Below are 25,626 nucleotides of genomic sequence, written 5' to 3'. Positions count from 1 at the left end.
AGTGCCAATTTCTTTGGCAACTGTGTTTTGTACTGGTTCTCTTTTGTGGTCAGTAGCACCAACAGACCCTGGGCAACCTCTGCTGGAAGCCAGGATGATAAATCTAGAAACATGCAAATTGTTCTTCTCCAACACCACCCTGTGCCATCTCTGCTGGGGCAGTGTACTGGCAGCAAGGAGGTTTGCAGGGGCCCTAAATACACTGAGGAAAAGAGAAGAGAATGGGGTGCTTGTGTTTGTGCAGCAACTTATAAGAAAGGAGCAGACATGTGCTTATGGAACACAGTTTGGAATATCAGAAACACAGCTTTTTTTCTTTACAGTGGTCATGAAGGCTCTGTGAGTGAGCAGGTGCACAGCTATACAGAGCTTCTTTAAGCTAAGAGTGTTTCTCTTTTTCTACTCAGGATCAATTGACAAAGGACCAGGAGTGAAACGTTTGAGTTCCTTGGATGACAAGATCCCGCCCAAGTCACCCCGTCCGCGTCGCAATATCTGGCTGTCCCGCAGCCAGTCGGATATCTTCTCTCGCAAACCTTCCAGGAAGATCAACGTGCAGGACCCCTACTACACACCAAGCAAAGGGTTAGGCCGGAAAGTTAACCCCTTCAGTGCCCGGGAGGACCTCAAGGGGGGAAAGATCAAATTCTTTGACATGCCAAGCAAGTCTGTGATTTCCCTCGTGTTTGACTTGCATTCTCCAGAGGCGGGTGGAGGCCTGAAAGCCAGCCAGTCCCAGTTCCGGCAGGCGTACAGCACAGACTGGCAAGACCTTTCCCTGCTTCCTGGGAGGAGATGCAGATCACTTCCACTCTCTCCTGAATTACCACACAAGGAATATGGCCTGTTTGGGGGACTGTCTTCAACTGTTGGCAGGTGTGACCCGGCCCAGTTAGGTGCGGAGGTTCGGCAAAAACTCTTGAGTAGCACTAAATATGGTGTGTCAGAGATTCCCCCCTTTCACGCCAAGCCTCACAGAACAGAGTTTCTTCTTGCACCAGGACAAGAAGAGGATATGGACTGTTCAGATGGGCCAGTGGCCCAGGAGGAAAATGGGTTTTGCCCTGTTGAGAACACATGTGGAGATCCAGCATGTGATCAACCATTAGTGCTGGCCCAGTCCAGGCCGCTATCTTACAAAAAGCTCCCAGTTGAGAATTCAGTGAACTCTGAGGGACGTGGCTCCCCACAAGTGTTTGCAGGTTGTCTCCCTTCTGAAGAGATGGAGGTAGAAGATGACCTACTGAAAATTACGCTGTTAGAGCCTACAAAGCCTCTGTTCAGTGTTAGTCCTCCCACCGAGCTGAAGAGAGAGGCATGGCCCTTCAGGGAGCAGGATGGGGACAGTCCTGCCCTGTTGTCTCAGACCTCCTCCAACATCTCAGCAAGTGGCAGCACAAAGTCAGCTTGTGACATATGAAGAGAGGGCTTAAACTGAATGTGTCCTTGAGTTGTTCCCAGTTGCTTAAACTAAGCTTTTCTGCAGTGCTGGGCTTCACATCTGAAAGAGACTTAACAAGCTGGCTGTAGGACAGAAAGCTGCAGACATTGTCTGAAGAGACTGATCATTTTATAAAACCTTATTTCAAATTGTGCTTATTCCCTTTCCTGATTTGAATTAGGAGGGGGAACTACTCCAGCCAGAATGGCCATGTGGGTCCCACAGCCCTTCCTGGAGGCAGCAGCCAGAGCAGGCACCATTAAACAGTTTGACCTGGATTTCCAGCATGGGGCATTTTAAGGTCTTAAGCTCCATGTAAAGTAGAAAGAATGACCCTTAGATTTTTCCCTCTTCCTCTAACTGAACATCTGCTCTAAGCCACTGCATATTTTTCATTAACATTCTGCATCAGTGCACCTGAGTCAGAGCCTGTGTTTCAGAAACAGGCACAGAAGTCTTTCCGAACTATGTTGAGCAGATAGAAATGCTCTCTAGTCCCAGAGCTGCTTTGAATGCTGTTGTAGCATTAAACAAGCTCTTCTTTCAAAAGCAGCAAAAACAAAACCCCTCATGCTGGTCACAATCTGCAGGCTGAGTCACATGACAAGTACTTTGTGATTAACAAGAAGAATCTGTTCCCTGGTGTTTCATTTTCCCTTGGGATTTAGTAATGATGTTTAATACATTTGTGCAGGGAAGCTTGCTTCCTTGTACAGCTCTTTATGTACCTCAGCCCAAATGTGGAGGAAGATTTGCCCAGGGCACAGAGAAGCATATTCCAGGCATTGCCATTTCTGGGCTTCTGAAGAAACTGCTTCTGAAAGTACCAGCTGTACTGAGCTTTTGGCAGGGGGTGGGCCCTTATCTCTGAAGAGCTGAGTGGACATCGTGATCTGTTTCTGCAGAATAGTTAAATACAGTAGCTACATCACAATTGACTATTATCACTAAGCTAGAAGGGTCACATTCACCTCCTTCTCTGGTTCAACATCCCATCTCACTGATTTCACTGCAGTAATGATGGTTCCTCACTAGCCTGCTTGACAGAGGACAGGAATCTCCTGCTCAGGGGAACTTGCCAGCAGTGTTGTAGCCCCACAAGTGTTCTTGGAAAGGACAGCTCATGGGAAGGCTTTGAATTGTCAAACTGAAGAAAATTAGCTTGTCCTACATTGACTTTTTGTTTCCTCTACAGAAAGAAGCTGCTGTCTTTATTGGTTTCTCCTATCACTGAATAGGATGACGTTTTTACCTGTTGTTTTTTTTGTTTTTTTTTTTTTTTTACTTCCCTTGACGAGTGGGTACCTGTGAAAGAAGCAGCAACATGAGCTTTAATGCTGCTTGCTGGAACCATTATCAGCAATCCCAGCTCATTCTGTGACATTTGTGCAACATCCTGCCCTTTTTCACTATCATCATCCCAAAAAACATGGGATTTTTAAAATTTTATTTTACGGGGTTTTTTTAACCTATATTATCATTCCTAAGTGAGGTAAACATTGCACACCTGCTGAGCAGATGGTGACGCAGCAGAGTCCAGATTTTCATCCAGGTAGCCTGTTAGCACTCTTCCTGCTCTCTTCTAAGGCTGGGTACTGTAAGCTAGTCTCTGATGGAAGCCAGACTATTTCTACTCTTCTCCCATCTCAAAGAAAGGATGGAGAAAGCCTTAGTTCTTTCTTGGCTGGGATGTGTATCTTTCCTGAGGTGTAGGTAGCTATTCCATGAGTTACAGCTGTGACTTCCTCTAGTGAAGTGTGTGTTAACCTGGGCAGTTCTCCCTTTGCAGTGGCTGTTATGAATGAAAGGAGAAGCCCAGTGTTGCTGAATTATTTAATACAGTCCATGCCAGATTAGGCAGCTGTTCACAGCTCAAAAGAGAAAATGCCTGTGCTCACTAAGATCACCCCTTTTGGCCCACACCTCTCTGCCTCTTGAAGGTGCTGATCTGCAGAGTAGTCTCTGTCTCTGTATTGTGTCTGCAGAGTGCAGAGCAGCCTGTATGGCTGCCACCGTGTGTGTGTGTAACTTTGGGGACAGAGAAACACTAGAACTCAGTTGCCTGCCTGGTGCCTGCTTGCTTTTTTTTTTATTATTTTTAAATCTTTTTATCTTTGCTACAACTATATCTTCTGGGAGGGAAACCATCAGCACCAGCTTCTGTTGTCACAAGATGCATTTAGGTGTGTGACTTCAGACAAAGAAGCAATAATGAGTAGTTTCCTTTTGGATCACCAGGCTGAGGGAAGCTGCCCAGCAGCCTGACCGGAGAGCACACGCACACCTCTGGCTGCCCTGGGGCTCCCCTGAGCGAGCCCTGCCTGTCAGTGCTGACACCTCATCATGGAGCCCTCCCTGACACTGACTGCAAAGCTTGAGCAGTCAGCTTGGGGTACCCCAGGGCACCCACTGCAGTGACCTCACTGTTCTCTTACACTGCTGTCTTTACAACATTTCCCTGCCCTGAACAGCTCTTACAAAGCAGCAGAGCTAAAATTTTATTTTCTTAAATGTCCGCTCTAAGCACAACCAATTGACATGCATTGGGCACAGCTATCAACATTTCTGGCTCTTGGTACTGAGGTGGAGATGTCAGAAACAGAAATGCCAAGGAGTAGCAGCTCAGGCCTTTCCTGGATTGGTCTGCATGGGAAGAGGCATGTGTATGAAACTGGAGTAAAAGGTCATTTTAAAAATTGCAAAGTGGTTTCTGAAACCCAGTGTTTCCAAGGATGCAGTTGGAAGTCAAAACATCTCATCCCTTTGGCTGCATAAAGCTGAATCTAGGCTGCACCTAGTAATTCCTAGGTTCTGTGCCTACTGAGGTTGCTTTTCTACAGAGGGCTGTTTTCTGACAGCTGCTGATAAACGTGAATTTGAACATGTGGTCAGCAAACTCCCTTGTTTTATAGTGATGTGACAAAGTTTTATCGTGATTGGATTTTAATTTTGACTTTACAGGAGCAGTTCTTGCTCTTTTAAAGTACTTTCTACACATTGCTACACATCTCCCTGAAGAGATCAAGTATGTTTTTAATTCACTTTAAATCTCTGTTGAGTTCAATTAAATGTCTGTTATAAGCTATTTTTGTTGTGGTTGCAGGTTGATAAAATGCAGCCAGGAGAATGCATGTGAATTGCTGCCCCTCAAAAGCAGCACAGCCAAGGGGCTGTAGCAGACTTGTACTTGTTGGAGAGGCATTGATGTATTATGTGTAACAGAACGTTGGTATTTTTTGCCAGTACAACTAAAGACACTTGAATAATTCCTGTTTGCACTTAATGCTATTGTTTATATTGCATGTCACTACATTTCTATGCAAAACAAATAACCTTTTTTTTTTGGGAGGAGGGGCAGCCAGATATTTGATTAAGTATAAAGATCTTTGCGAGATGATCTATTTTCGTATTTATGAAGGAGTTTTACGTCTTAATATTTTGCAGTCTGTAAATAGCTGAACTTGTAATTAAAGGCTTAGGAAGAAGTTTGTAGCCTGTGTATAATAGTAAGTTAACACTGCCAGAAAAGAAATCTTTGCGAAACAACTTTTCTAATATTGCGGATATTTATGAATATGTAAAGAAAGCACGTCTTGTTTTTATGTTGATTGACCTTCTGACTTTTTTGAACTATAGAAATGGTGTATGTTTTATTGGAACTGCAATAAGAAGTAACCAAAGATGAATCCACTTAAATATTTTGATAATTTTTTTCTTGGTCAGGTTTTGTAAACTTTCCCAACTTGCTTTCAAAATAAAAATGAAATCAAGGCCTGAGTCTTGTGATTAAGAGGACAACTGCTTTAAGTTAAAAAAGCTGGCTCGAATGCGTACTTAAAATAGAAATGCCATTAATACCTGGATTGAGATTGTATTTGCTATTACTCAGTGCTGAGTTATACCAAGAGAAACTCATCCTCAGTAAATGTTATTTCTTTCCTGCATCTCACTGAAGAGTTCCACTATTGAATCCATGAGACTCAAGGATTTTTTTTTTCTGCTCTGGCTGTATCTTGTGAGCTACCAGACAAGATGGCTTTTGATAGTAGCCTGCAGGGTGCTTGCCATGGCTGCTCTGTTCTAGCCCTAATTAGCTTCAGTAGCACAGGAAGCTGTGCAGTTTCTCAGGATCCCATATCTGGCTTTCAGCCCCGCTGCCTCTACCCCTGGAACAAGTCTGAGGACCTGCTATGGCTTGGTTCTGCATGCAGTTAGCTGGCTCTAGAATCAGCACATTCCCAGGTGTGAGGAATTTTCTCCTTCCCTTCTCCCCTGTAGGGGCAAAGGTCTCATCTGTGCATGCTCTAACCAAAGGTGCACTTCCCTCCCTTCAGCCTCATCCCTGCCTTCACATCCCTGCATGCCACTAAGGAACACGGGCAACTCCAACTGAGAGCAATTTAATGGGTCAGATGTTAAAACACAAATAAGAATATGAAACCTGTTCCCTTTTTGGCAAGTTCTTGATGGAAGAAAGAACTCCAAAACTTGGAGGAGACAAAAAAAGCACAGTTTAGTGAGGAGTGGTGTAGCTCTATGCACTGTCCCAGGCCAACTTTATCTTCTCGCTGTGAGCTTTGGAAGATTTAGAAAACAAGCTCTTCACTATTTGCAGTGGCACTGATTTCCCACTGAGGTACAGTTTATTATGGCAGTCTGGCAACCAGGGCCCTGCACTGGGGTCTGTGTTTTTCCCTTGCTTGAGCATCCAGACGTAAGCCATGATATAGCCAGTCATGAACGCATCAAAGCCAGCTCGGTGTGTGCCCCCCTGTGAAGGAGGGCCATGGGCTTCCTTCTCCTTTCCTGCAGCACCTGCAGTCTCACGGGCGGCTGGGTGACTGGGTGACAACCCAACCCTGGACTTCTTCTCTGCTTGGTCACTGTCAGAGGCATTTCCCCTGGCAGAAGGGCTCTGGGCAGCTGCTCCCTGGTCATTTCTTTCAGTGCCCCCCAGATTCTCTTCCCATTGTGTGCTGGTGTCTGAGCTGACCTCTGTTTCCATGTCCATGGAGATCTCCTCCAGTGGCCTGCCCTCCCCGTTGGGTGCGATCTCTGCCAGCTCTGTGGCAGCTGCAGGCTCATAGCAGCTCTGTTTCCGTGGTGGTCCTTCCTCCCCGTTCTGAGCTTGCTCCATGTTGTCCCCTGAGCTTTCCTGCTGGAATGCTGTTGCGAGCACTTTCACGGTCTTCCGATGCTTCCATCTGTGCTTCCGTTTCTTGCGCTTCTCCCAAAGCTTGTCGTCCTCGTCAATGATGAGGTCAATGTTATGAGAATCTGGACACTTCACCCCTTTTGGACACCACCCATAGGCCTAGCAAGAAAGAGAGAGGGGTCTGTAGCCTCCATCCTACTGGTTAAGACAGCAATCACCATAACATGGAGTGGAGCTAATTATTCCCTTCCACTGAGGGCTTGCGAGGCTGGAGCAGGAACAGTGTCCAGCACACAGGAAAGGTGCTGCCACACTGTACTGGTGCAGCACACAGCAAATGGGCAGAGACCAAGGAAGGTGTGTTTGTTCTACCTGGAGAAGACAAGGCTAAGGGGAGGGGGATATCTAGTTGGTGTCTGCAGGTACCTACAGCAGAGGTTATGGGCAAGATGGAGCTACACTCTTGTGAGAGCCCAGGGAGAGGAAACCTGGCAACAGTCAGGGGAAATTATGACTAGAAGACATTTTTCATGTAGTGGTCAAGCACTGGAACAGGGACCTGGAGTGGTTTTTTAATCTCTGTCCTTAGAAACTTCCAGAGATTTCCCTAACTTATGTTCTGTGACAGAATGTACAACATGTGGGAGAGCTCCTTTTCTCCATGAAGCACCTGAAGCCAGCTATGATCTGACCAGATGGGCTCTTTGCTGCTGTAGCTGCACTAGGATGGATCACCCTGTGCTACAGTGCCAGAAGCTGCAAACAGGTAATAATTTTTTATATCTAATGAAGGTAAAGGGAAGGGTAGAGGTGGCACTTCTCTTCTCTTCTCTCTTGTAGGACAAGCCAAACTAAGGCAGAACTTGCAGCCTCCCCACGACAGCATGGGATACTGTAACTCATACTATCCCACTGTTTAGGGCCATAGACTCTGTTGGAATCTTCCTAATGAAGCCTGTAGGATTCCCCACCTCCAAGCAGAGCACACTATTGCCCTGTCTGCCATGAAGCCACCTGAAGCCTGAAAATGTTCCTTGTACTCTGAAGCAGGTGAGGGGGAGTTGCCAGATGCTTTCCTACAACTTCTGGCTCAGGCCATGTGTGCCCCTTTCCATGGAGTCAGGAAGGAGTGGGGATTTGTGTTACTTACTGAAAACTTCTCACAGACAGGCACCTTGTTGCCCCCTGCAGCACTGCTGTGGCTGTCTTCCTCCAGAGAGCAGTAGCGGTAGTCGATGTAGCGGGACATGTCGGCGGGGTAATTGCAGAACTCCACCGTGAGGTGCTGCCCGCTCGACTCCCGCAGCTTGCGGTTCTCTCGCTTGCTGCAACAAGAGGAGCACACAGTTACTGTGGGACGGGACCAGGGCCGGAGCAAACACTGCCCTCCACCAACTCTCAACTCCGTGACTTTCCTGCTCCTGAGCTCCAGCCCCAGATGATGGAAAGGAATTCAATTCCAGGAAAGCAGCTTTAGTAAGTAGTTGTTTCTATGCTGATTCAAAGGGTTTTTTTCTTATGCTGACATAGAGGAAGGGAAAGCAGCATCTCTGTTGAAGTTACAGGAGAAGGGGATGCAGTTTGTTTTTTTAACTATAAAGGGCACTAAGATATGTGTTTGTCTTCATAGTGGTAATGGACAAGGAAAAGATGCCCCAAAATGAGGTACTGTGCAGACTGTCCAGCAGTCACCACCCAGGCAGGTTGAACCTGGGCAATGCAGGCAACAAGGAAAGGGTTTTCATTTAATGAAAAAAATCTGATCTCTGTTTTGTTCCAACAGCTGGTTAAAAGGTCAAAACCTTTGGAAGGCTCTACCTAACAAGAACTGGGCTTAAAACATTTAAGACGTCAGCTTAGAAAGTTATTTTTATCTTGTCAAAACAAAGCACTCTCATGTTTTGAGAACAGCCATCTTGAATGTTTTCAGACCTGTCAAACTGGCATTTCCTGAGATAAAACAGTCACAAAAAGTACCATTTCTCCTCAAAACAGAGCATGACTTGAACTTTATAGAGATCCCAGGGGCTTTATCAGGGGCCAGGAGCTTGTTTAGATTGTGTGGGGCCTGCAGAATGTGGGGCCAGACTGCAAAGCACAGATGTGTGTCCTGAACAAGAGCACAACCCTTGCTTGGAAAGAAGTGATGGGAGTCAGAGTGGGCCATGGGCATGTTGTGTGCAGGATATGTGACAGAGCTGGTCAGTGTCAAGGAGTGCAGGGAGCATCCATCCTTTAACTGCAGTGTCCCCCACAAAGTAGAATTATAATCAGGAGACCTGCAGGACAGCCCTGGTTTCTTTTCTGTGTGATGTCCTGCCATGACCCTGTGGCACTGCTGGACCAGAGCCAGGCAGTGACAAAATTAGATCTCAGATCAGGCCACTGTGGTCAGTCTTCTACTGACACCAGTTCTGAAGTTCTCTTTCAGCTGCTGCCCACCAAACAGGTAAGGCCTATTGAAAAACAAACCCATTCTAGAAACAGAAAAAGCATAGGGCAGAGTCACCTGAAAAGCACCTTCAGTCAGTGGGACAGTGAAAGGACACAGCCCCTTGCTGGAAAAACAAACACAAGTTGACTCTGTAAGCTCTGAGTACCAGTGTGCTGCTCACCACTTCTTGTAGGCGTACTCCAAGTAGGAGGCTACAAAGCGAGTCTCAAACTCCGAGGCGTACTTGGTATCGTATATTCCCGCCGGGAACATCTCGGAGAGGTCGGCGGTGAAGGTGCCCAGGCTCTCCGGGAGGTGGGCGTAGAAGCACTGGTACAGGAACACCAGGTCGATCAGGCCGTTATGGAGGATGAGCGGCTTCTTGGCTCGGATGAGCTCCAGGAACAGCGTCCGAACGCTCAGGCTCTGGCTCTCGTTGCCCTGCACAAGGGAGGATCAGTCAGTGAGCCTGGGCACTCTGGAGAGCCCTCAGAGCCTGTGGCAGGAGCTGTGACTGACTCTGAACAGAGGCACAAATGTTTGGAAAAGCAACTGCAATGAGTGCATTTAAAGCGGCAGGGAGGTGAAAGGGACAATGCGGCAGGCAGGAGCCCAGGGTGTGCCCACCCTCACGCAGGAGCAGGGGAAGCCAGCACACTCCCAGAAACGTGGAGCAGAGCAGGCTGAGGTGTCTGAGAGGGAGTAAGTTTGTACCTTGTCGTTGCCCTTGTGGTAAGGGATCCCCTGGGAATACTGCTTGTTGAAGTCGAAGCCGTGCTGCACCAGGAACTGCACTGACTGGGGCTCGACCACATAATCCTCGGTGCAGAGCAGCGTGAGGTTGTAGATCTGGCACAGGTACGTGTTCTCGGACTGTGCAAGGAGAGGAGCAAAGAACCCAGGGACACCTGTCAGGGGGAGCTGCCAAAAAAGCCGGTGGACTTCCACGGGGCAATTCAATCTCCCAGCGCGTCCCCGTCTCCCGGGACCGACCAAGACAAAACGGCCGCCCCACGGTTCGCGCACGCACCTTCTCCGGGAGCTGCTTGAAACAGGCGACGCCGAGGGACAGGACAGAGCGCGTCCTGGCGGCGCTGCAGACGGCCTTGTAGCGCTCCTCGATGCACCTGGTGACGGGAGAACGGGCCATGAAGGCTCCGGCCTGCCGGTACTCCGGGGAGAGGGCACCGCGCAGCCGGTACCGAGAAACGCACCCCCCGCCCCACCGGGCACTCACGGGCTCAGCAGCAACTTCCTGGCGCCGAGGCCGCTGAGCTCCTGCGGAGAGACAGACACTGTCAGTGGCTCCGCGGGACCGGCCGCGCCCCTCCCCGCCGCCGCCGCCCCCACCCGGGCTCACCGTGTCCACGGCCACGAAGGTGGCGGAGCGCAGCGCCAGCACCATGGACGGCCACAGCTCCGCCAGGTTGTCGCTCTGCACGTCCACCACCGGCACCCGCGCCGGGCCCGCCATGGCCGCGCCCGCACGGGGCCTCCGCCGCCCCGCCTGCCCAGCGCCTGCCCGCCGCGGGCCCCGCACGCCTTGCCCGCTCCGCGCCCAGCGCCGCCCGCCCTCGCGGCCGGCCCAGCTTCTGCCGGCCCCGGTGGGGTTTTTTACCGTTCTCAAAATCCGTTTCCAACCGAAATTTGGAATTAAGTCAACAGGCGTTTAGCTTGAACAGCTCCTTTGGGTCCTTCCCGAGCAGACGCTCGGACCGGCGGGAGCAGGGGCGGGCCCCTTTTGCTCCCGGCTTGCTGATTGGCTCCAGCGCGCCAGGAGGCCCCGCCCCTCACGCCTGCGTTCCGGGGGAGGGCGGGTACGATCCCGCCCCCGCGCGCTTCCCTTCGATTGGCTGGCATGCAGCGGTGGGCGGGACCCCCCGCTCTGATTGGCCGCCGCGCGATGGTGGGGCGGGACAGATTTTCCCGGGAAAGCGCGCGCGGCGGCGGGAGCGGCTACGCCATGAGCCCCGCGCGGGGCCGGGCGGCGGCGGTGGCGGCGGCTGGGGCGCTCCGGCGGAGCGGCGGGAGCGCGGCCCCGCCCCGCGGGCGGAGCAGGGGGCGCGCATCGCCCCGCGGAGGTGCCCGGCAGCGGGAGGGCTGGGGGAGCGTGGGGTATTCTCTCCGGTGCTTGCTGGGTCCGCGTAAAGCCCGGTACTCGGTGCGGGTCCACCCGGCAGCGGCTCGGTCGGGCTCCCGCCTCTGCTGCGGTTGAGCCCCGCAGCCCTTCGCCGTCTCCCGCCGTGCGCTGACCCCGCGCCGCTCTCCTGGCAGGGGCCCCGGCTGCAGCGCCCGCTCCGCCGCCCGCCCGGCATCTCTTCAGCGACCCGGCTGAGGTCGAGGCCCTGCGCCGGAATCTGCTCGCCTGGTACGATCGATGCAAGCGGGACCTTCCCTGGAGGGCGCTGGTAAGGGGAGACATCGGAAGCAGGGGTGGGGAACTACTTACTCTGCCTTAAGGGAGCCTGGCTGATGTGACCGTGGTGTTTTTCCTTATGTCGTGCATCCCCACCCGCATGGAAGTGCTCCCAGCTGGTCCTGGCTGTGTTGTGGTGGGTGGTCTGGAACCAGTCCCTAGGTATGAAGAGTAAAAGCAGGGCACGCTTCTCATATGTAACCTTCAAGACGAGTACTTATCTCTGGCGAGGTTAGTCTAGCTGTGTTTTAATCCTGTTTTGTTCCTGCCTTTATGATACCCTGAAGCAGAGAGTGCTGTATGGAGAAGGTTTCCCATGCATTTGTTTTAAGCCTGCTGGACGTTTTTTTAGAGCTCCTGCCTGTTCTGTGCTCAGAGAGTCATTGTGGTGCTGAGGGTGGGCATCAGCTTTACAGCAACGTCTGAATGGTGGGAACTGCACAGCCCCTCTGTGGGATTTACATCTGCCTCTAATTGCTTCCTATGCAGGCAGGCTCAGGTATGGGATTTTTAGCCTCCTAGGTAACTCTCCATGTGGGATTTCATCAGCAAGAAGTTGCTTTAGCTGTCACTTGATTAACCCAAACTCAGAACTTCTGAGTGCTTGGGGGAGATTTTTTTTTTACTTTCAGATTCCATTGCAGTGTTCCAAACACACCATGGATTGTTGTATTTTACACGCAGGTCCCCTCTGCAGTGGGGTCTGTGTCACCTTCTTCCTCACACTTCATCTTTTTTCCCTTGCAGGCAGCGGCGGAGCCGGATGCTGACAGACGGGGATATGCAGGTGAGGAGCAGGGGCTGGCTCTGTGAGGTGTGGCTTCGTGTGCCATCCTTGGAACAAACTGCCTGATGTGGACACCAGAGCTATTGATCCCCCTTGCAAGGCACTGGGGGTTTGGAGAACCCACCTTGGGCCTGGGGGAGCCCCTGTGGGGAAGGTGAGGGGTGGGAGGGTGTCCCATGAGCCGGATGCTGTGCAGGGTTTGTAGCCAGTGATAACGTGGCCACAGCACGAGGTGTGGGTGGCGTTGGTGCCTGTGCTGTGAGCCCTGCCCTGCTCCCTGCAGTGTGGGTGTCTGAGATCATGCTCCAGCAGACACAGGTGGCTACGGTGATCGACTACTACACCCGCTGGATGCAGGTGACTGCTCCTTACACAGTCCTGTGCCCACAGCCTGTCCCTTTTGGAGGGAGCAGCTGCCCCCTGCCTGTGGCAGATCCCCAGTGGCAGAACTCTGCTTGTCCCTGACTTGTCCCTTTTCCTCTGTCCCACAGAAGTGGCCAACACTGCAGGCTCTGGCTCAGGCGTCCCTGGAGGTGAGGATCGCTGGGATTCGGTGCTCTCCCTGCCCTGTGGCAGAAAGATTAACATCAACACTCTCCATTAACACCCTGCTGTGTCTCTCTGAGCAGGAGGTGAACGAGCTGTGGGCTGGGCTTGGCTACTACTCCAGAGGGAAGCGTCTGCAGGAAGCAGCAAGGAAGGTGCTGGAGTGGGGGGGAAGGGGCATTTCTAAAGCCCTGTTGGCTGCAGGGCTGGTGCTGGCTCATGTCTGCCCTGCCTCGCTGGGGCTGTGCTGCTGGCACAAGGCTGCAGAGGCTGGGATCCCATCTTCCCATGGGCAAAATGGGTTCCTTGCACACATCCACCCCAGCTGCTTCCCTGAGCTTGGCCCCTTCCCTGCCAGGTGGTGTCCGAGCTGGCTGGTCAGATGCCCAGGACAGCTGAGGAGCTGCAGAAGCTGCTGCCGGGGGTGGGCCGATACACGGCGGGAGCCATCGCGTCCATCTCGTACGGACAGGTGAGAGCTGCTGACAGTGGGCACCTTTCCCCTTGCTGCCCAGCCCCACTCCTGACAGCTCCTGCTGCTGGGTCTCACAAGCCAAGGGATCCCCAGGGTTGTGCTTGGCTCTCCCCCCACTTTGGGGTGCATCAAAGCCCCCACCCAGCTTGACCTGTGGGTTGGCCTCCTGTGTGTCCCTCTCCATCCTGGGAGCATCCCAGCTCCCTTCTTTGTCTGGAGCGCATCCCAGCATGGTAATGCCAGCTCCTGGTGCCAGGCTACGGGAGTTGTGGATGGGAACGTGATCCGGGTCTTGTGCCGCCTGCGATGCGTCGGTGCCGACTCCAGCAGCCCAGCTGTCGTCGACTGGCTCTGGTAAGGGAGTGCTCTGTCCTGGAGCTGTGCTGAGTGTGGCTAAAGGCAGGAGCCTTGGGGAGCTGAGCCTGTGAAGGGAGGCAGGTGTGGAGTATGGAAACTCTTGGGTAGTTGGTGCTGCTCGGAGCAGTGGTGAAAGGAGCTGTGCTGCCTGTGCCTACCTGGGAGCTTCCCTCCAACAGGCAGGAGGCAGGCAAAAGTCCTGGCATGCTCTTCTCAGAGATCCCCATGCCTCTTACTGCCCTTTCTCCAGGGACATGGCCAATGTCCTGGTGGACAGGAGTCGCCCAGGGGATTTTAACCAAGCCTTGATGGAGCTGGGAGCAACTGTGTGTGTGCCCAAGTCCCCACTGTGTGGGGAGTGCCCGGTGAAGCAGCACTGCCAAGCATGGCGCAGAGTAAGTGTGGCCCCGAGGGTTTGCCATGCCTGGGACAATGTAGGCTGGTGGCCGAGCCTGTCCTCACTTCTGTTTGCCCTTGCAGGTGGAGAAGGAGCTGGCCTTCGCCTCTCAGAAGCTGTTTGGAAAAGCCCCCCCAGTGCCTGATGTTGAAGACTGTGGTAAGCATGTGGGGAGATGGCTGTTGAAGCTCCAGGTCTGAGCCCTGCAGCAGCTGTTACACTGGTGTTTGCAGGTGTTGGGGACTGTCCCCTGTGCCCCCCAGCCACAGAGCCATGGGACAGCAGCCTGGGGGTGACCAACTTTCCCCGGAAAGCAGCGAAGAAGCCGCCGCGGGCGATGCGAACAGCCACGTGTGTGCTGGAGAGGAGGGGCTGCCACGGGGCCCCAGAATACCTCATTGTGCAGAGACCCAGCTCAGGTAATTGGGCTGGGAAGGGGGGGGGGGATGAAGGCACCACACTGCCCCTCCCCACCTGCATGAGGGATAGAGGGAGAGGCCTTGGTTGCTGGGGTAGGGAAAGGAGCCCTTTGGGGCTGTGATGAGGCTCAGTGTCCCTGGATGTGTCCCTTGCTGCCTCACGTTTCTGTCATGCCTCCTTCCCAGGTCTCCTGGCTGGACTCTGGGAGTTCCCAAGTGTCCCACTGGCTCAAGATCTGCAGGAGGAGAAGGAGAGGGAGGAGCTGGCTGATCACCTCCAGGCCTGGATGGGGCGGCCCATGGCAGCAAAAGGCCTGCAGTTTATTGGAGAGGTGAGCCTGGAGGTGGAGGGATGCAGTGAGTCCCCTGTGCTCAGCCATGGGGATGTAGCACACAGGAGAAAGGTGTCCCTTCCCCGCTGTCACCCCTCCCAAGCTCTGCCCCACTGCTCAGGACCCTGGCAGGCTCAGTGCACTTTGCATCCCCCATTGCCTGCCAGCTGCCTGTCTCATGTGTCCTTCCATCCCCTCACAGGTCATCCACATCTTCTCCCACATCCACCAGACTTATGTAGTCTACTCCCTGCACCTAGATGGGGATGTCACCCTGGACCCTGCCTTGTCCCCATCCCGCTGGGTGACAGAGGATGAGTTCCATGCCTCAGCCGTGTCCACAGCCATGAAGAAGGTATGGGGGCACTTGGGCCTTTCCTCCCTTCCCTCAGTTATCTGGGAAAAACCCTGCTATCCCCTCAACTTCTCTGGGCTCTCTTGTTCTTCCCTCAGGTGCTGAAAGCTCACGAGAAGCAGCGCAGGAAGGAGAGCAGGCCTGTCAAGGTGAGCAGTGCTCCAGGGTGCCTGGGGCCCCAGTGCTCTGGGACAGCCTCTGGTGTGCTGTGCTGAAGGCACCCTGGAGTTTGGGCTGAGGCCAAGGAGCATCCCCAGCCTGTGGCCATCCCCTGACTGGCACTGTCCCCGGGTGTCCTGTCCCCAGAGGGATCCCCGGAGCCCGTGGGGGCCCTTGGGGTCTGGTTGAGCCCTGCTGTGTCTCCTGCAGGGCTCCAAGCGGAAGCGCGGGGCCGAGGCACCGGGAGCAGGCAGCCCCCGCCCTGGGACACAGCTCTCCCTCCGTGCCTTTCTCCGGGCACCGACGGCCCCGTGAGGGCACCAGCCTTCCTCGTGTGAGAGCCCAGAGCCCCTCGCTGGGGTCAGTCCTGCCCAGGGCGTGGCAGCGCTGGCCCTGTGCCGTAGCAAGCCCAGGACATGGCTCTACAATGGTCTCTCACTCTTCCTTTCCCTTGCCTCCCCCGTGGGCATTGTGCCTGGATGTGGCCACTGGTCCTGGATTAATCCTGGAGCCAGACCTGCCCTCCCTCCTTGGCTGGAGCCCTCCTGGGCTATTTTGCCCTGTACTGCCACCACTTTGGCACTGTGGACTCAGGGCAGCAGCACTTCCTCTCCAGCAGTGGGAAGGTTGTGGCCACATGGCTCCTGCAGCCCTGTCCCCTGCCTGCATCTCATGCCCCTGTCAGTGACTGGGGATGCTGCTGTACCCTCCCTTGTTTTTACTGTACCTGAAAATAAATCTCAAGTGTGTGGGTTTTTTAAGTGACTGTCTCTGTTGCACTGTGCTAAGCTGGGGGTGTTGGGCAGCCTGTGATGGAATGTGAAGATAGCCAACAGGATCCTTAGATCTGAGCTGGGAAGAGCAGGGATTTCTTCATTAATACACCCAAGAGTCCCTAGGCTGAGCATTAACTGCTGGTGCCCCCAAATAAAGCACCCAGAGCACCCCTCCTGCAAGGGCAGACGTTGGCCCCCAAGGGCTGTGCAGCTCCTGCCTGTGGGCTGCTCCTCCCTGGGGCTGAACAACTGCCCCCAGTGTTTTTTGTAGGGTTTCATTCTCCTTTTATAGTTTTTCATTGGGCTGCTCAGCGCTGTTCATGTTGAGTGTGGTGCACCCTTGCAAATGCCCAATGCTGGGGGCTGGCAGGGATAGGGGACAGTCCTGGTGGGGTGCTAGGGGCAGTGATCTCAATTTTAGTGATACGCCCACTTTGACTGATGGAAATGGCCATTTCATCCTCACCTGGCACTCAGCACATCTTAAATAGGAGGATTAAAAACCCAAAGCAGTGCCTGTAAGTTAATTCTTTAACTGAGAGGAGGAAGAGGCCACCACTCACCCCACAGGGCTGGTCATGCTGTGGGTGGTAACTGCCACTAAGTGATCATAATCCAGGGCCTCTGGATTATCCACTCCCTTCAGGCAGCCCCTCTTCTCTCTGTGTCTGGAGTGTTTCTGTGCCAGCATGCTCTTGGCCATGTTCCAGGCTCAAGTCTCAGTAAATTAGGCTGAAACTAAGGCAGAAAGTTCTTTACATGTGGTTGATAAATCACTGGGAACCCAGGGCAGGGGAGAAATCCCAGCCATCCTGGGGCATGCTCACACCCCCACTGGACTCAGCCCTGAGCATCTTGCTCCCACTGGAGCTGGGTTGGCTCTGGATTGATCTGGAGCCATCCCTTGGTCCCTGCTCACCTGGGCCATGCCAGGGATGGGATCTCTATGGTCGTTGCCCCGGGGTTGGACTGGAGAAGCTGGGGAGCTGAGGGAGGAGGACTGCAGCGTTGCACTACTGCTGCTGGTCCATGTAGAGCTGCACAGCTTTCCACAGCGCCCGGATATTTCCCTCCCCAAAGCCGGGTGCTCCTCGACGGTCAATGAGCTCCAGGAAAAAGGTCTCCTCCGAGAAGATGGGATGGGTGAAGATCTGCATCAAATATTCCCGAGAGGGGCTCTTTGTGGCATCAATGCCCAGCTGGCCCTTGTCCCCAGGCACTGTGGTGTCCAGGAGGATGCCAAGCTCTGCCAGCATGTGAGGGTCCTGCCCAGCTCTTCGGATCTCCTCTGCTTTGCCCCCCTGGCTGTAATACGTGGGGGGGGGTGTGAAGAACCGTGCTCCCTGCTGCTGCAGAGCCCTGGTCGTGCTGACAATGTCAGTGGTGCAGAGGCCAACGTGCTGGATCCCAGCCCCGCCGTGCTGCTCCAGGAATGTGTCAACCTGGTTGGTGCCGTTCTGGGAGAGGGACTCAGCAAAGACCAGCTTGCAGCCGTGGGCTGGGGTGCCCTGGGCGCTCTGCAGTGCAAGGAGCAGCATGCCCACCCCCTGCCCCCCCAGCACGTACCCTTCAGCCGGCCTTTCCTGGGGGTTCAGCAGGAAGCGGTGGAAGCCGAAGCAGCGCTGGTACCAGTCCAGAGCCGCCCGGGCCCCGCCCCGGGGGCAGACATATGTGATGTGGTCAAAGTGAGTGATCCTGATCTCGTCCCCTGTGGCTGAGGGGGCTCCTTGGATGGGCTGGAAGCCCGGCAGGAAGAGTCCTCGGTAAGAGGATCGGTCCAAAAGGGTGTGGCTGATGTTGCCCACCACAGAGCTCACCACGCTGTAGGTGACAGAACCACCCTCATCACTCAGCTCAGTGGGGGGCACCAGCAAGGAGCATCCCTGGCTCTGCAGCCGCTTGCAGAGCCCCGGCACATCATCCACCTCGAAGCAGACGTTGGAGGCCGTGCCTAGGGTGGACTGGGGATCTACATCATAGAGAAAGTCACGGGATGAGGTGACTTCCCGTGCAGGTGCCAGGCGCTCGTTGACGAGGAAGATGGCAGATTCCCGTCGCAGGGCCAGCTGCCGGACACGCGGCGTCTCCCGCACGGCCACTGGCTGGAAGCGAAAGGTGTTGGCCAGGTGCTGGCCCCAGCCTTGCCTGTAGGGCAGGTGCAGGGAGATGAAGCAGGGGCGGCTCAGCGAGGCTGCCATGGCTGGGCAGGCTGTGGGGAGGATGCAGGGGGTCAGAGGGGCTGCTGGCCTTGGGGAAAAGCTGTTCCCCCACCTTGCACGGAGCCCACCTGTGTTTGCAATCACACATGCATATGGGTGTAAACTCGCACCTTTTAGATGTGTGATTTTAAATAAGTGGGTCTCAGGAGCCAGCTTGCACTGTGAAAGGGCACCCACCTTTGGGACCAGCTACAAAGAGCAGCCCAAGGATGCCAAGCCCTCCTGCCAGCCTTCCACTCTGCTGCCCTGCCCCATGCTTGAGGTCCCAGAGCAGGAAAGCCCCAAGCCCTGGATGCAGCCCTGCGGGTCCCCTCTGGAGCCACGTGTCCTTTGGGAGTGCTGCAGGGAGGTCAGTGGGGATTCCCAGTGGAGGAGGTGTGCTGCATGTGTAAGCAAGATTATGGGGACAAGGGTTATGGTGGGAATGTCCTGTACCAGGAACATGGACTGGTAAACATGGAGCAACACACTGGTTACAGCTAAAACGCTCCTGTGCTGCCCCAGTGCCTGTCAGGTGTGTCCCACCAGTGGAGGGGGGCAGTGGGGTCATGATAGGCTGATGTGCCCTTCCCCTCCCCAACAAGGACAGCGTGGAGCCACCATGCTCTCTGCTACAGCCCAGAAACCATGACAATGCCCTAGCAGCACAGAAGAAGAACACTTCGGGAAAGTGACCTTCCTCCCCACTCATCCAAATATCTGTGATGCTCAAGGGGGAAAACAGATCTGCCCAAAACTCTAATCAGAATCACCTCTCCAGAGCACCCACTGAGATTTCCTGATCCCATAGCATGCACAAGCCGCTCTGGCCAGTCCTCACAGGTGTGCAGTGGGCTGGCGGCACACACCTGCTCAGATATTCCCTTTTCCCTGCCCGCCTGAAGGGGCTGTGTGCACCGAGCTCTCAGCGCTCCTTCCCACCAGCCCAGGGCGGAGGGACCGCGTGGACCCGGCGAGCACATGGGCAGGGGCCGGCGCTCCTTCCCTCCGGCCCCGCTTCCCGCTGCGCGCCGCGGCACCGGCTCGGGCCCGCTCCGCTCCCGCCGGCCCCGCTCCCCGCGCCCGCCCCGCCACCCCCGTGCCCATGGGCCCGCTCGCCCTCGGGCTGTGGCTCACCGAGGTCAAGGCTGCGGGCGAAGGGGACGGCGGGCAGTGCCAGCGGGGGCGGTTCAGTTCGCTCCGCCCCGGCATGCACCAGGCCCGGCCCTGCCCGGGCTGCGGAGCGGCCGCGGGAGCGCTCCCGGCGGGGGAGCGGGGCCATCGCCGGGGCAGGGATGGGGCCGGCACAGGAAGAACGCGCTGCCCGCTGCGGGGGCCGCGGTTTGCGGGCCAAAAGCCGCCCAGGCTGAAAACCGCAGGCACCGCGACTCGGGATGAGCTGAGGGGAGGAGGGAAGTGCCTGCCAGGCGGTGGCCTAGGCTCCCTGGGGCACAGCTCGTGTCTGTGCAGGGTCATTCCCTGCCAGCCCGAGTCCCAGGACATGAACTGGGGAAACGTGTCCCTGCTCAGTGCTGGGCGCTTCACGGTGTCCGGGGTACCCGGTGGGGACTTGAGGGGAACAGCGTGCGGGTGGGGGGTGACAGCTCTGCAGAAAGTCTGGTGTCAGTCACAGGGACTGCTCACCAGTCCAACCCACGGCCCCACATCCTTGCAGACACTGCTAGGCCCCTCAAGCCCCTCAGCAGCGATCCCCTCTCCCCCTGCTGTTTTCAGACGAATCCCCACTCTATGTGTGCCTGGGATCATGTTCTGCCCTCGCTGTGACTGTGGCTGCTTGCCCTTCCCTGCCTTATCATGTTTTTGTACAGATCCCAGGTACAATAAACTGCTCAAATATTTGCAGAGATGTCCTTGTGCTGCCAGAGTGGTGAGCTCCTCTTGTTTGGTTGGGGGGTGGAATCCAGTATCGCTGTGATTTCCCAAGGAAACACCGATACTACCACAGCCCCATCAGTGTGGGGCCGGACAGGAGGCACGGAACTGGACACTGGGGAGTTGCCGTGGGGCCAAGTTTGGCCTGAGAACGGCACAACAGACCAGCCCGGCTTTTGAGGTGACACCCGACAGGGCAGGGAGCTCCAGCACCCCTCTGTGTATGGGAGGCACCATCTTTTTGTCTGCAGGGAAGCAGAGACGGCACTGGTGGCTCCTGTGGCACCTCGTGCAGGGATGGCACTGTTGGAGGTCACCCCACAGTGGTGCAACCCTTCGGTGTAAGCAGTGTCCTTGGCAAGGTCCCCAGCCCTCCTGTTCCTGCGAGGTTTGGAGCGGCGGTGTCCCTCTCTTCCCTGCAGCACCGCCTGCCACCTCTGGCGTCAGCCCGGCACCAGGCACCGCTTTGCTCCGGCACGGCTTGGGCTGGGCTGTGGCAGCAGCACCCCGAGGCCACATGGCACCGACGGGGACAGTGCCTGCCTTGTCGCTGTCCCCTCGAGGCAGGCGGTGGTGGCCGGGACGCAGTCCCCGCTCCAGCCAGGCTCTTCTCCTCCCTCCTGGGCGGGGAGAGTGGTCAGGAGATAAAAGGGGGACCGGGGCCAGCTGGAAGTTGCTGAAAGCTGCTGGGGCCGGGAGCGAGGGAGGACGGCAGCGAGGAGAAGCGCGGTATCGAGGGCTCGTTCTCGCGGGGAGAGGGCTGGGGAGTGGGAGCTCATCCACCCTGACCAGATCCTGCATCTCCCAGCTCCCTCCCCGGACCATCCCCTCCAGACCCATATCCTCCCCCTTGCCCATTAAGTGTGCTGGATATTAGAGGGATGGGGAATATGCTGGGGTGGGCAGAGTTAGGGAGCTGTTGGAGGACGGGGCTTCAGGCAGATTTTGGGAGACTCAAGGGCTTTAAAGGCTCTGTGTACCCCCAAAGCACTTTGTGGGGTACCAAGGACTCTCAAGGTGACCTGAAGGTGAAACCATCTCTGTTCCAGTGACTGCTCACTGGCAGCTGAGATGATGAGGGCTGTGTCCCTGCTCCCTTCTGGGGCAAAGACAGACCTGTCTCTGGGGCTGGGTTTGTTTTGTGGGATCAAAGAAATGGAGAAGGCCTGTGGGAGGAGGAGAAGCACTTTCATCTCTTGAGATGTGGAGTGGGTGTTCCCTGCCAGGGGAGAACAGGATGCTGTGGCACTGGGTGCCCACAAAAGACAGTAGCAAGGACCCCAATTCCCCGCCTCATCCACCTTTCCTTGTCCCCGGGGATGGGGGTCCTGGCTCGCAGTGCCAGGATCAGACTAACACTGCCCACAGCTCTTGTCTGCCCTGGAGCTGGGTGCAGGGAGGTATTTTGGGGTTGCAGTGGATCTGGGAGGAGGGTAACACCCTGTGTGCCCCTGCCAGGGCCAGGGTCCAGGATGGGGCTGCTGGTGCTGGCCCTGGCCACCTGGCTGGGGCTGGGGCTGGCCTCGGCCTCCGAGGAGACGGCCAACAGCAGCCGGATCTGCCAGGAGGCACCGGCGTGGACCATCAATGGCTCGAGCCCCATGGAGGGGGCGGCAGGGCAGGTGACGGTGGTGGCCCTGCTGAAGGCCAGCTGACAGTTCTGCCTGAGGCAGGCCCACAGGTGAGCCCCGCTCCCCCTCCCCGCAGCAATCCCCGGCACCTCGGGGCCGTAGGGCGGCCCCTGCCCGGCAGCCCCTCCCAGCGCCTCCCTGCCGCAGCCTCGGGGGCCTGCGGGAGCGGCTGGCCCGGCAGGGCACGGCCGAGGTTCGCTACATGATCGTCAACGAGAAGGCGCCGCTGTCCCGCGCCATGCTGCCGGAGCTGCAGCGCCATGCCCCGCCCGGCGTCCCCGTCCTCCAGCCCGAGCAGGAGGACCCCGACGTCTGGCAGGTCCTGGGGGGTGACAAGGACGACTTCCTTGTTTATGACCGGTGAGCGTCCCTCGATTCGCCTGAGGCTTTACTGGGCTTTACAGAGCATTTCATGGGTTTCCAAAATCCCCTCTCGTGGCTGGGCTGGGGGGATTCCAGCCCCCGTCTTGAGCCAGGCCGTGACTTCTCCCCTCAGGTGTGGCCGCCTGGCTTTCCACATCCAGCTGCCCTTCAGCTTCCTCCACTTCCCCTATGTGGAAGCAGCCATCCGCTCCAGCTACATCAAGGACTTCTGTGGCAACTGCTCCCTCTACCCCAACACCACCCAGGAGGTAAGAGCTGGAATGCTCGCTGGAGCCGGGATCCCTGCTGTCCTTGGCACTGCACATCAGCAAGAACAATCTTATCTCCGTGTAGGGGATGGGCTCTGGGTTGTCACCTGCCCTCAGATGTGTTTGAGAGGGAAGGTGATGGAAGGTCTGGAATAAGGGCACTTAAATAGGTCAGAGCTTTCCAGTTGAAAAGAAATTGACTAAAGGGGTCATATCCCATGTCTGGGAATGCTAACTAGGACTGTTCCCATATAAGAAAGGGCAGGCAGTGGATGCAGAGGTGGCAAGCTCAGAGCAAAGAAAAGGCTGTAGCTCTGAGCTTGGCAGGCGATTAGTCACTTCCCAGGAGAAAAGAACATCCAGAAATACTGAATGCAAATTCCTGTTCTGAACCACAGACAGCTTGAGCCAAGGGACACAAGTGTAGAGGCTTGTGCCCTGTGTGCTCCAGCCTCTCCTGTCCCTGTGCCCTGGGACAGGGCTGGAGAGTATTTGCTCTGACCCACAGTTTTGTGTTTGATGAATGCTGGCCTGCCTTCTTCCCAGTTCACAGCTGTGCTCCCAGGCTTTCTGCAGGGCTCTGTGGGCCTTCCCATACCACACCAGCCCTTGTGTTACTTTCCTCAGGCTAACAGCACCATGGAGGGCCCTGCAACCCCAAGCTCCCTTCCTGAACATGAGGGGATGGAGTCAGAGACTCCTGTCCACCAGCACAAGCCTCTCCATCCTCACCACCATCACGAGGTCAACAGCGAGAGAGACACAAACCCAAGCGAGGACCACAAACCTGCTACCCATGCTCACCACCACCACGGAGACCATGGCCAGCTCCATCACAAGGAGAAGAAGCAGAAGGAGGAGGATGAGCATTAAACCAGGCTGGGCAGCCTTGCAGAACCCAGTAGTGTGCAGACACCACATCTCACTTCACAGAGGCATGGAAGGACTTGCTTTGGGCTGCTGGTCACCAGCAGTGCTGGTTTAATAACAACTCCCTCCAGCAAACCCCATGTGGGTTGCCCTCCTACACTGTGATAGGGATGGAAATTCCCCTTGGACCCTGCTCAGTGCTGCATTTTCAGCCCCAGGGCTCGGTTCTGAGCCTTCATCTGCCACTGCCTGCCTTTCTGTGCTCAATGAAGCCCGCTGTGCAAACCGGGAGGTCCCTGGTCACTGCTGGCTGACACTGCACGGAGCAGCAGGGCAGGGCGGAGGGGCCAGGGCTGGGGTGGGAGGAGCACTGCTGGCATCCTCTGCCCATCCAGACCCTCCTGGGTGTGCTGGAATCCCTGGGTTTCCTGGCCAGGGAGCGAGGGGAGGGACAGCGTGTGCCCCGGAACATGGTCCCAGGGGACTGAGGGCACGAGGAGCGGTGGGATGTCGCGGGTCCCCACGGTCCGAAGCCTGTCCCCCCTGGCTGTGCCGCCCTGGGCGCCCCCAGACCGTGCGCACGGGTATGTGCAGTGGTGCTGGGTGGCCGCAAGATGGTGGCCTTGTCCCCTCTTGGAGACCCAGGGGCTGGATCCAATGGGCGCAGCTCGGGGAGGACAGGGTGGGGATCCTGAGGTCTTCCCTGCGGGTAAGCGAGGTGGGAGGGCAGCGTGGATATCCGGAGTGCGAATAAAACCTCTGTGAAGTGACCACTGCTCAGTTTGGCCTCTGGTGGCCCCGGGGGGAAGGGGGAGGTGTCAGCGCCGGTCTGTGCCCTGGGCACAGGGAGGGACACAGGGCTGGATGTAGAGCCCAAGATGCAGCAGCCAGGGATGGTTTACATCCCCTGAGCAGGAGCTGGAGGTAAAGGGGTTAGGGGTAAAGACTGAAGAGAAGTCTTCTTCAAGAGAAGACCCCATCTCTTCCTATCTTCTGGCTGCCTCCCAGGATGGGAGTCCAGGACATTAACACTGCACTGCTTGGAGGGTGTTTGGCTCAGCACCTCCATATCTGGCTTGTAGGTGTGATGTTGGGGTCCCTGCCCCAGGCTGCTGCTGGTTCCCACATGTACTCCAAAGTCACCATGGGCATCTTGTCCTCAGCACCCAGAGCAGTCCCCATTGCAGGCACATCATGGGGCTCCCCAGCCCTCAGGCAGGTGGGTGCTGTGCCCCTGGCAGGCAGTCATGCCTGTCTGCAGCTTGTGGTGCCCCAGGCCTGTCTCTGCCCTTTACTCCAGCTCCATCCATCATCCCACACAGCCCTACTCAATGCCTCTCCAGGCCCTGCAGCCTGAGTGGGGAGCAGAGAGATGATTTTCTGCTCAGTGTTTTCATGGTGCTGTGTCCCAATGCTGGGTTTCTGCACCCTGTCTCTGCTGGAGGATGCTCTGCACAGTGACTGGGACAAGAACCAGAGTGAAAAGGAGCTGTTCCTCACAGGAGTGAGAGCAATGGGATCAGATGTGTCTTTCTTACCAGCCAGGCTCTCCCACGGTGTGCTGGCTGAGACCCTGCTCCCCCTCCTCCATCTCTCCTCCCCCTTCCTCCTCTACCTGCTCCCAGTAGCCTGCAAGGGCACCTCTGTCTGCTGCTCCTGCCATCAATATTGAGGTTATCTTTTTCTTCTGGCAGCTGCTGTAATTGAAACAAAGCAGGCCGGGCCTCGCGGGCTCGGCTCCTCTCGCTCATTTTGCTGGTGCTGCTGAGACAACTAATTCATCTTATCGATGCATGGTTGGCCTCTTTTCCACCACATCCAGGCAGGGCGGTCTCCCTGCCACAGCTGCTAGGAGCAGACTGTGTTCCTGTGGCCTGCTGTTGGGTGCTGCTCTTATCCAGCCCCTGGTCCTTGGCTTGCCTCAGCTGGGTGCTGGCCACCAGCAGAAGATGCCAGAGGAGCCAATCAGGGAAAGAAGTGCAGATTGGAAGGATGCTGATTACTTTAATCTCTTTCTTCTGCCTTCTGATGCATTATCAGCACTTGTATTAAATTCCACATCCTTTCCTTGTGCAGCTCCTAAAGGTGTCCCTGCCAAGGAGGTGAGTGGTGCATACATGGATTTGCATTCCCTCACTGATGACCAGTGCTGCAATTAGCCATGGCAGAGAGGAGGATCCCATCTGGTGCTGGGTGTGTAGTCCACTGCAACAGCTACCACTTGGTTACCTCCCAGCAGACAAATTTCTGGCCCTGAAAGCTTGGGTGGGCGTTTTGCTCTGGGTAGAGACATTGAGGTGTGGGAAAGAGCTGCCACATTGTTTGGATGAAGTCCTACATGACTGAGTAGGGG

The 25,626-nt window shown here is 55.7% G+C and overlaps 5 protein-coding genes across 10 annotated transcripts in view; 3 read left to right on the top strand and 2 right to left on the bottom strand.

The window, feature by feature from the left end:
- The window catches only part of TESK2 (testis associated actin remodelling kinase 2), a 76,413-nt gene extending 71,201 nt beyond the window's left edge, over window positions 1-5,212 (top strand). For all 5 annotated transcript variants that reach the window (XM_054637965.2, XM_054637968.2, XM_054637969.2 and 2 more), the window contains one exon: window positions 408-5,212. In XM_054637965.2, the coding sequence (XP_054493940.1) occupies window positions 408-1,420 (1,013 nt within the window). In that variant the 3' untranslated portion in view covers window positions 1,421-5,212. The remainder of the gene's footprint in view (window positions 1-407) is intronic.
- A 613-nt stretch (window positions 5,213-5,825) lies between these two features.
- Window positions 5,826-10,546, bottom strand: TOE1 (target of EGR1, exonuclease). Its single transcript, XM_054637971.2, has 7 exons — window positions 10,391-10,546; window positions 10,268-10,308; window positions 10,061-10,157; window positions 9,745-9,903; window positions 9,212-9,471; window positions 7,747-7,921; window positions 5,826-6,755 (listed from the first exon to the last, which is right to left on the bottom strand). The coding sequence occupies exons 1-7, from the start codon at window positions 10,502-10,504 to the stop codon at window positions 5,976-5,978; spliced, it is 1,626 nt and encodes a 541-aa protein (XP_054493946.2). The 5' UTR covers window positions 10,505-10,546; the 3' UTR covers window positions 5,826-5,975.
- Window positions 10,547-10,992: 446 nt separating this feature from the next.
- On the top strand, window positions 10,993-16,034 carry MUTYH (mutY DNA glycosylase). Of its 2 annotated transcripts, none has more exons than XM_077182453.1 (15): window positions 10,993-11,111; window positions 11,305-11,438; window positions 12,194-12,233; window positions 12,517-12,590; window positions 12,725-12,766; window positions 12,863-12,934; window positions 13,138-13,251; window positions 13,511-13,608; window positions 13,862-14,006; window positions 14,092-14,167; window positions 14,242-14,427; window positions 14,614-14,759; window positions 14,962-15,114; window positions 15,213-15,263; window positions 15,484-16,034. In XM_077182453.1, exons 1-15 carry the CDS (start codon window positions 10,994-10,996, stop codon window positions 15,586-15,588), a joined length of 1,554 nt encoding a protein of 517 aa, XP_077038568.1. In that variant the 5' UTR covers window position 10,993; the 3' UTR covers window positions 15,589-16,034. The 2 variants fall into 2 exon arrangements, with proteins under 2 accessions (XP_077038568.1, XP_077038569.1); XM_077182454.1 differs by having other exon boundaries at window positions 11,104-11,191.
- Window positions 16,035-16,566: 532 nt separating this feature from the next.
- HPDL (4-hydroxyphenylpyruvate dioxygenase like) lies at window positions 16,567-19,628 on the bottom strand. Its single transcript, XM_054638683.2, has 2 exons — window positions 19,385-19,628; window positions 16,567-18,258 (listed from the first exon to the last, which is right to left on the bottom strand). The coding sequence occupies exons 1-2, from the start codon at window positions 19,527-19,529 to the stop codon at window positions 17,063-17,065; spliced, it is 1,341 nt and encodes a 446-aa protein (XP_054494658.2). The 5' UTR covers window positions 19,530-19,628; the 3' UTR covers window positions 16,567-17,062.
- A 1,086-nt stretch (window positions 19,629-20,714) lies between these two features.
- LOC129124069 (selenoprotein Pb-like) lies at window positions 20,715-24,043 on the top strand. Its single transcript, XM_077182452.1, has 5 exons — window positions 20,715-20,869; window positions 21,599-21,821; window positions 21,919-22,131; window positions 22,268-22,403; window positions 23,031-24,043. Exons 2-5 carry the CDS (start codon window positions 21,613-21,615, stop codon window positions 23,274-23,276), a joined length of 804 nt encoding a protein of 267 aa, XP_077038567.1. The 5' UTR covers window positions 20,715-20,869; window positions 21,599-21,612; the 3' UTR covers window positions 23,277-24,043.
- Window positions 24,044-25,626: the final 1,583 nt, after the last annotated feature.

Source organism: Agelaius phoeniceus, chromosome 8 (assembly GCF_051311805.1).
Source record: "Agelaius phoeniceus isolate bAgePho1 chromosome 8, bAgePho1.hap1, whole genome shotgun sequence".
Lineage (NCBI taxonomy): Eukaryota > Metazoa > Chordata > Aves > Passeriformes > Icteridae > Agelaius > Agelaius phoeniceus.
The sequence above is the reverse complement of the archived record's forward strand: the minus strand, read 5'-3'. Positions and strand labels throughout refer to the sequence as shown.

Excerpts from the sequence above, each read along its gene's own strand:
- MUTYH (XM_077182453.1), top strand. The coding sequence starts at position 10,994 with ATGAGCCCCGCGCGGGGCCGGGCGGCGGCGGTGGCGGCGGCTGGGGCG. Across the intron at positions 12,234-12,516 it reads TGACAGACGGGGATATGCAG|TGTGGGTGTCTGAGATCATG; the intron begins GTGAGGAGCAGG and ends TGCTCCCTGCAG. Across the intron at positions 14,760-14,961 it reads GCCTGCAGTTTATTGGAGAG|GTCATCCACATCTTCTCCCA; the intron begins GTGAGCCTGGAG and ends ATCCCCTCACAG.
- HPDL (XM_054638683.2), bottom strand. The coding sequence starts at position 19,529 with ATGGCCCCGCTCCCCCGCCGGGAGCGCTCCCGCGGCCGCTCCGCAGCC. Across the intron at positions 18,259-19,384 it reads CGCCCGCAGCCTTGACCTCG|CCTGCCCAGCCATGGCAGCC; the intron begins GTGAGCCACAGC and ends TCCTCCCCACAG.
- TOE1 (XM_054637971.2), bottom strand. The coding sequence starts at position 10,504 with ATGGCGGGCCCGGCGCGGGTGCCGGTGGTGGACGTGCAGAGCGACAAC. Across the intron at positions 10,309-10,390 it reads CCTTCGTGGCCGTGGACACG|GAGCTCAGCGGCCTCGGCGC; the intron begins GTGAGCCCGGGT and ends GTCTCTCCGCAG. Across the intron at positions 9,904-10,060 it reads TCAAGCAGCTCCCGGAGAAG|TCCGAGAACACGTACCTGTG; the intron begins GTGCGTGCGCGA and ends CTCCTTGCACAG.